The sequence below is a fragment of the Pseudopipra pipra genome, chromosome 7 (genome assembly GCF_036250125.1).
Source record: "Pseudopipra pipra isolate bDixPip1 chromosome 7, bDixPip1.hap1, whole genome shotgun sequence".
Classification (NCBI taxonomy): Eukaryota; Metazoa; Chordata; class Aves; order Passeriformes; family Pipridae; genus Pseudopipra; species Pseudopipra pipra.
Genome location: NC_087555.1, coordinates 17,214,431 through 17,222,809, shown reverse-complemented (window position 1 = coordinate 17,222,809; position 8,379 = coordinate 17,214,431). Strand labels below are relative to the sequence as shown.

Genomic DNA, 8,379 nt, shown 5'->3' with positions numbered 1-8,379 from the left:
CAAACCGAAATAACAATAATAATAATTATAATAAAGGAAAAAAAAATAAGGCCAGAAACACATTCCCTTCCGCCGGCTGCCCCTCCCTGCCCCCATCGCCCGCACCCCGCGGACCCCGCAGCGCCCGGCAGTGAGCACCGCGGGGCCGCCTCCGCGGGGGCGCAGGAGCCGCGGGGCGCCCTCCCCACCGGTCCCGCGCCCCGCAGCGGGGCGGTCAGCAATAAAAAAATAGACATAACTTTCCGGCCGAGTGCGGGGGCACCCTCTGCCCCGACCACCTCCCACCCCCCTCGACCCCCTCTACAAAACACCCCCCGGGACCGGACCGGGGTAGTTATCTGGTGAGCGGCGCCTCCTCCCGCTGGTCCGGCGAGGCGACGGCGGCCTTGCTGAGCACGGCGGCCGAGTAGGGCAGGAAGCCGCTCTCGGAGCGCTGCCCCGTCGCCGTGCAGGGGAAGTCGGCGGCCGCGCCGCCCCGCGAGCCCAGCGCCGAGGCCGCCGCCGCCGCCGCCGCCGCCGTCTGGCTGCTGTGGCAGCTGAGGCAGGAGCAGGGCGCCGAGCCCCCCGGCGGCCCCGACCCCGCCGCCGCCGCTGCCGCCGCCGCCGCCGCCGCTGCTGCCGAGGCGGCCGCGCTGCTGTTGAGGCCGGCGGCGGCCGGCGTCTGGTAGAGGCCGGGGTGTCGGAAACTGCAGAGCAGCTCCGGGCGGGAGTAGGGGTGCGAAAGGGCGCGGAAAGTGTCCAGCGGGCGGATGGAGGTGGCGAAGGGCGCGGCGGCGGCGCCCGAGGCGGCGGCGGCAGCGGCGGCGGCAGTGACCCCGACGTGAGGGTAGTAGTGGAGCGGGACGTGGGAATGGAAGGGGTAGGGCAGGCTGCCCGTGGCCGCTGCGTGGGTCATCATGTAGGTGTAGAAGCTGGGGTCGGCCGGGTGGGGCCAGGACATGGCCAGGCGCTGCCGCTTGTCCTTCATCCGCCGATTCTGGAACCACACCTGCGCGGGGAGACAAGCACAACGCGGCCTCAGCTCCGCTCCAGTCCTCGCCCCGCCGCACCCGTTCCCGCCGCGGATACCTGGGGGCACCCAGCGACATCCACTGTCAACGATTGTGGGAGACCCCTCTCCCCCCCGGAGCAATCGCCCGTGACCTTGACCGAAGGGAGCAGTGGGTACGGTTCCCCCTTCTAGTCGAGGGGGACCCCTTCGATCTGAATAAACGTTTTCCCTTCGAATCGTCCCCTCCTCCCCACGCAGCACTATGTCTTCACGGGACTGACGCTCGTTCCCCGTGTATAACAGCTGCGTTCATTCTCTCCCCTCTTCACTTTAGGAAGTAGGCTAAAGCCATAAAAACTGACGAAGAAAATAAGAAAAAACCCAACAGCAGCAACAAAAAAAACCCCAAACAACAAAAATAACAGTAATAACAACTTTTTAAAAAGCAAATTAAAAGTGTTGGGTGAGGAGACGCAAACGAGCACGAGTGGTGATCAATAGCTATGGGCTCTGCGAGTCCTTCAGCCGGAGAGCGCTGCCGGCCACGGCCCGGGGGAGCGGGTCACCGCGGGGCTGCGCGGGGCGGCGGCGGCGGCTCGGCGGGGCGCGGGGCACGGCGTACCTTGATGGTGGTCTCAGGGAGGTTGAGGGCGGCGGCCAGCTCGCAGCGCCGCGGCCGCGACACGTAGTTCTCGCGGTAGAATTCCTTCTCCAGGCGGGCGATCTGCTCGCGGGTGAAGGCGGTGCGGTACCGGCGCACCTGGTCGGCCCCCGCCGCCGAGCCGCCCAGCGCGCCGCCGCTGTGCAGGCTGCCGATGCCGCCGGCGGGGGCGGCCGCCGCGGCGGGGGCGCTGGGAGTCGGGCTGCTCTCCGCGTAGCCTGCGGGGCGAGGGCACCGGGATGAGAGCGGGCGACAGGGTGGTCCCCCAACCCTCCCGGCCAGGCCGAACAGGGCCCGCTGCGCCCGTGCTCAAGGCCACCTGTCATTCTTACAAATCCCTTCTGCTAGCAGAATCGATAAATTTGGATTCGGAGGTTGGTTGTTGTTGTTTTTTTTTCTTGTTTGTTTGGGTTGGTTTTGGTTGTTTGGGTTTGGGTTTTTTGGGGTTTGTTTTTTTTTTTTTTTTAAATAACTTCATAACCGCTTTATTCTCAGTAGATGGGGTGGGCTTGGGGACTGCAGGGCAGATGAGTTCAGGGGAGAGCAAACGAGGGCGCGGGCCTGCGAGCATCCCGGGCTAGGCACTAGCCTGTTCCCCTTCTACTGCCGTTCTTTACTTTCGTTTGAGACATAAGAAATAAAAGCAGCCACAAAAGCTTCCCCCCCCCCTCCAGCGTTACGTCGAGCATCCCTTCCTCTCTCTGGCACATTTGACAAAAAAGGCATGCACTGTGGCCCCTAGGAAATCCACCGTTCATCTACCTCCACCTCCCCAATAACCTCCAGCAATAATAACAACCACCGTCCATCACCGTGGCCCGCAAAGCACGGGGAAGGAGATGAGGCTGTTTCAAACCCCCTGTTACAAGCAGAGGAAAAGTGAACAATGCCAAATTACCCCGAGGTGGACACAGACAGCACGTTGCATATACACAGAGAAGGACACACACAGACAAATGCGAGTAGTTTTCTTTCATTCCCCTCTCTCCCTCTAATTTAATCTATGTATATATATAGACGCATATACAGCTCAAGAGACGCCGAGAACTCCAAGAGCTCGGGGAAATAAGTGGAGAAAGCTTTGCCTAAATATAAGTGGGTGGATATTTGTGCCCACATATACTCTGGATATATATCTACATATCAATGGATTTGGGCATGCACAGACATACACATACACGAAGGCACCCGCACAGGAGCTGCCCGAGCAGTGTGTCTCGGTTATCGGGATAGCGCAGTAATTGCAATAATATTTTACAGCCTGGAGCTCTGTCTTCGCAGAAGAGAGAGCACTGATGCAGAAGCGAGCAACTTTGGCAGTGGCGGTGGGTTTCCTTTGGTTTTTAAAGCCTGTTGGCAAAGCGCGGGGCTTAGATGGAGATGATAAAGGAAGAGTTACCTTTGTTACTGTTTTCCTTCAGCTGGGAAGAAGTCAGGCTGGCCGGGGAGCGGAGCGCAGAGCAGCCCACCTCCACATCACTGTTCATATCTGCCTCTTGAGCAACTTCGGAATAAAGGGTGATTTTCTTCCTGCTTTCCGACGGCGGGATTTCGGAGGAGACCGTGCTTTCGCTGCTCGGATGCTGAAGATTGAATAAAGTGTCTATTTCAAATTTGCCTTTGGCGGAGATGTCCCCTATAGCGCTGTGCAGGGAGGCGGCAGTCAGTCTCGGGCTGAGGCGACCACTGTGCGGAGAATTTTCAAGGGCCTCCAACACTGCATTTCCAGCTGAGTCTGACAAATTCGAGAGCCTTTTGCCAGCTGTAGGGCTGTGCAGCCCTCTCTCCATCAGGATCATCTCTTTTCTTATTCTTTCCATCATCTCAGCTTTATAAAAAATGTCAAAGTTGCAGGGCTGGTCCTGTACTAATGATGAGCTGCAGCAGGGGCTAATTCACATTCAGCCCGGCAAGTGTCTCTAAATATTATTATCTGTTTTTGAGGGAGGTGTAAAAATTGTGGGATGCCAAAGCGAGGGAATGACTGGTCAAAATGACCCATACATCCTTTCTAGCCCGAAATGTCATTCATCAAAAAGTGGTGCTCGTCATTAAGGTACGAATGACGCTGTTCGAATAATCATTTATTGTAACAGGTTTATAAGCAAATAAATACAAGCTCCTGTCAGTGGATAATGAAGGCGGCTTCAGAGCAGACAAATATATCCAGGTGGAAAGAAAGAAAGACAAGAAGTGAGGAGTAAAGCTCTTGTCCTTAGCTTGATCAGATCTTGCTTCAATTGCTCTGGGGTTTGGCCTCTGGGGTGGAATTGACAGTCTGATTAATAAAATGAGCTGTGCAACATTTCCCCCTTCATTTAGGTGCATCATTATGCTCTGATTTTTGTTTTGTTGCCTTTTAGGTCCTAATGATGCAGCTTCTTTCTCATTTGTCCTCGGACAGAACTACATGCTAAATATTAGATAATGCTTTTCTTTATTATTATTTCTGAGGCGTATTTTAGATCACAACGCAAGGAATTGCTGGAAGAGGACCGAGAACCTCCTGCCGCTGATATCTCTTTATTTTTCCCTCCCATTTCCAGACCACATTAGTAGTTTTATTTAGGAATTTACACTGACACCCCCACGCACCGTCACACGCGCAGACCTTATGCCCAGACTTTATAAACTCGCACAAATATAATCACGCACGGATTCGAGCATACCTACAGCAGTTACCTGAAAATTTAAATATTTATTATAATCTAGTATATGACAAGTCTTAAATTTTTCTTTGCTGCTTCCTTAAATAAGATCTTTTTTTTTTTACTTTCTATAATCCTGTTTATCGACGAAACTAGCCTGCGCTTTTTCATCCCTCTGGGACACTACTGACCGTCGTACGGTATGATAGGGGAGGGAAATAACCGAAGGACACTGAATGCATTCGTGATTTAAAACACTCCACGGGCGTCCATCTAATCCTCCCGGCAGGTTTCTCTCCAGCCCTCTGCTTCTTTTCTCCCCACCGCCAATAAAACTTACGCATTTGAAAATTAAAAAAATAATCACAGAATTAAGTGATGGGTGGGAGGTATTGACTGCAGGCTCCGAGCTATCAGAAACATCATCTTAGCACCCTCTCTCCAAAGTTACCTGTGGCTCAGCTAGCTCATCCCTCCGCTCTTTGCCAGGTGCCGCGGGGCGAAGCGTCGCCGCGCTGCAGGAGACACGGGCTACCGCGCTCGGCAGACGTGACAGTCGGAAAGTCTCCCTTCAGTGGTAACTTAGCTAGTAATAATGACGCTGATGGCAACCATTTAAACGAAGATAAATCCTTTGTCGTTAGCATCTCTGGAGTGCGTTTCGATAGCTGCCCAGCCTTTATTCTTGCCGTGATTTTTTTTTCACCCACATCATCTAGTATTTAGACCCCGTGAATCCGAGTTTCATCGCCCGGAGAAACACCCCAATCAAACGCGGGCTCGATTTTTTTTTTTTTTTCGAAGGAGAACTGTTTCTACTAATCTTGGTTCACACGTCTCCTAAGTTCTTGTGCTCTTGCGCATGATTCATAGCTCGAAAATGGGATACTTGACAGATTTTTTTAATAACGTGTTAAAGTCTCCCTAAACATTCTACCAAATATTTAGGAAGCATTCTAGGCGTTGTTTGCAAAATCCAGCCTTCCATTAATGAGAGTTTTATGTCAGCCCTTCGAAATGTGAATTTAGACTGCAGTGTGGTGTCCTGAGTTTTACAGCCTCCAAAACAGGCAAAAGTAAACGTCAACTTTTCCTCGCCCGGGGACGCGGCGGCGGAGCGGCCCAGTGCCGAGGGGAGCGGAGCGGTGCGAGGGTCACAGGGCCGCAGACGACATCCCGCGGGGTCTCCGGCCGGGCCGGGAGCGGAGGCTTCGCGCTGCCCTCCCCGAGGGACGGGGGCTGTCCCCGGGGTGCACCCGCGGAGCGCAGCCGAGAATCTGGCACCGCCCCTCCCCGCCCGACGGGCCCGGCGCCCACGCAGCCCCGCCACGGTCCTGCAGTCCCCGCTTCCCCCGCCGTGCCTGGCTCCGCAGCAGGCGGCGGCCCGGCCGCCGGTCCTGGCGGGGCGGAGGCGGAGCGGAAACCTGCGGCCGGTTTTATTGCTGTCGTTTGGCGCCCTCGTCTGTTTTTTTACATGCTGTAACGCGGCGAGCATCTTTCCCCCTGCTCTTTCGGAAACCGCAGCCGAGATACCACATCTCGGAGGCAAATCCTGTGTGCACACCACCAGAGCAGGCACAGTTTTAGACTCAAAAAATGTTACTGCACCACTAGAAAAGAGGGAACGATTTTTATGTTATTTGGAGCGGATGGAAAAGACTTATGTGAAAAGCCCCAGTGTAAGAAAAATAAGTTACACTCAAGTGCGGCTATGAATGATCTTTACCAGGGTTATATTTTGCACCTTTTAAATAATACTGATACCTTAGGTTATGTACAGAGTATCTTAAAATACAGCTAGATTCATATGCAAGGGACGTAAAATATTATAAGAGACGCTAATAATCTTCCACTAGGTAGAGGTGAGGTTACAAAACTGTTCCCTGCAATGCAGTTGATCAGTTCACCGCAAAAGTCAACCCCAAATAAACTAATTGTCTATTTTTATATTGTCAGTAAACTAGAGGCATTTACTGCACTGATATTTATCTGTTGGGTTGTTATTCGTGGGTGTGTGTTGTTTGGGGGTTTTATGTTTTGGGTGGGGTTTTTTGATTGTTGCTTATTTTTGTGATGGGGAGGTTGTTGTTGGTTTTGGTTTTGTGGGGTTTCCCCCCCCCAAAAAAAAAAAAAAAAAGAATAGCACGGTCTAAAAAGATCTTTCGGAATATGTTTATAGTTGTTCAAAACCAAGAGCTAAGCCTGAAGAACCTCCGACATTAAAGTGACATTATTGGGCAAAGGGGGAGGAAGTTACAGAGACTGCCGAGAAACTGCCGAAATATGCGAGCTTTTGTTAGACTTTGTTTACTCAGTTGTTCTTGTAAGTTTAAATAGCTGCTTAGGCCTTTGGCCAGATTTTTACCTTGAAAGTTATTGCTGGAGGCACCAAAGAACATTTCAGTGTTCGTTTATTAAATGTTACCCGGGGAAAAGGGGTCACGTAGCTTAATTGAAATGAAGTTCGTATTAAATGAGACAAACATCGTGGGCAGCTTTTCACCAAGAGTGTGCTTGGGAAGACGAGCGGGAATATCTGCTTCTTACCCCGCGGCGGGGCAGGCTGCCAGCAGGGCCCCAGGGCGGCGTGCAGCGCCGGGGAGGTATCCGCGGCAGCGCAAAGTCTCCGGGACGCGGCCCGTGGGGTGGGAGCAGGCGGCGGTGTGGCGGTCGGGGGGGCGTGCGGGGGCGCGGGGAGCCGGTCCTGGCGGGGTCCGGGGGCGCGGGGAGCCGGTCCTGGCGGGGTCCGGGGGCGCGGGGAGCCGGTCCTGGCGGGGTCCGGGGAGCGGGGTCCGGTCCGGGGGACCCGCGCGGCGGGGCGGCAGCGCTGCCGGCAGGCGCAGCAGTGCCACCTGGCGGCGTCTCGGCGGCACTGCCCGTCTTGCCCGCCAGCCCTGCCCGCCCTGCCCGTCCTGTCCTGTCCTGCCCGCAGGTTCTACCTGCCCTGCCTGATTTGACCGTCCTGCCCGCCAGCCTTGCCAGCTCTTCCCTGCCCATTTTGCCCTGCCCGCCCTGTCCTGCCCTCTGGCCCTGCCCACAGGCTCTACCTGACCTTCCTGACATGCCAACCGGCCCTGCCCGGCCTGCTCGCCTGCCCTGCCAGCAGGTGCTGCCATCCTGCCGTGCAGCTCCGCCCGCCCTTTCCGCCAGCCCTGCCCACCCTCACTGTGCCAGTCGGAGCCCGCCTGGCAAGGCAGCTCCGCACCCGCGCAACGCGAGTCCTGCATGTTGAGCACGCAGTGCGCTCCTGCTCAGCCCCGCATCTCCCCTCCGCCTCAGACCGCCATATAACCGTAGGGCCAGTCTTGGGGCGTGTTCAGTCCAGATTATCTGTAAAATGTCACCCACGAGGAAAGGACACGAGCATAGCACATCCCCGAGTCCCGCGGGCCCTGTACACTGTCCCTCCCCGCGCCGCCCAGGCGGAGATCCCGCGGGCGCTACGCGAGGTTCATGGGTGCGTGATGTCTTCTGGGGCTGCCTTTGTACACAGACGGGGTTTAATTCAAATGATAAAGCCTAAGCAGGTCTCAAAGGGACTCGACTGATGGTTCAATTTAGGTTGCAGCTGGTCCAAGATCAGGATCCCTAGGTCTCCCCGCTGCGTCAAAGCGGAGGTTGGAGTCAGGGAGCGGCCAGCACCAGCCCGTGACCCGAGAGCTCAAGTTCAGCACCCGCAGTGCTCATCCGCCCGTGGCCGCTGCACCGAGGCCACGCGGGGAGCCCTGAGAAAACTTTCTCCAACTCGAAACTCCGATTTTTTAAGGCTGAAGTAACTAAAGACTTGAGAACCTGTGGCACATATCTGGAGGGGAAAATAGTTTAACAATTCTTCCCGCGTTGCTGTTAAATCTTTTCATTACTGTAACTGGCTATTTTTTAAAGTGGTAGGGGAAAATGAAAGTTCTTCTGTTCTGTTTAGCTATTAAAAATTCTACGCAAGTTAAAAGGTAATAACGGAACGTAGTGGGCATGGAGTAAGGTTTAGGAGAAGTACAAATTGAGTGGTTATATTTGCGTTCTCCGTCTGTCCTGAGAGATTTTTTTTTTCCTACAGCAAACACTAACAGAAGCAAATT

The 8,379-nt window shown here is 54.7% G+C and overlaps 2 protein-coding genes across 2 annotated transcripts in view; one reads left to right on the top strand and one right to left on the bottom strand.

Annotated features, from left to right (window-relative positions):
• Positions 1-8,379, top strand: part of MTX2 (metaxin 2) — a 515,033-nt gene that overhangs the window by 378,284 nt on the left and 128,370 nt on the right. The window lies entirely within an intron of this gene.
• Positions 335-3,503, bottom strand: EVX2 (even-skipped homeobox 2). Its single transcript, XM_064662054.1, has 3 exons — positions 3,061-3,503; positions 1,614-1,870; positions 335-988 (listed from the first exon to the last, which is right to left on the bottom strand). The coding sequence occupies exons 1-3, from the start codon at positions 3,473-3,475 to the stop codon at positions 335-337; spliced, it is 1,326 nt and encodes a 441-aa protein (XP_064518124.1). The 5' UTR covers positions 3,476-3,503.

Excerpts from the sequence above, each read along its gene's own strand:
- EVX2 (XM_064662054.1), bottom strand. The coding sequence starts at position 3,475 with ATGATGGAAAGAATAAGAAAAGAGATGATCCTGATGGAGAGAGGGCTG. Across the intron at positions 1,871-3,060 it reads TTCCCAGCTGAAGGAAAACA|GCTACGCGGAGAGCAGCCCG; the intron begins GTAACAAAGGTA and ends CTCGCCCCGCAG. Across the intron at positions 989-1,613 it reads TCCCTGAGACCACCATCAAG|GTGTGGTTCCAGAATCGGCG; the intron begins GTACGCCGTGCC and ends CTCCCCGCGCAG.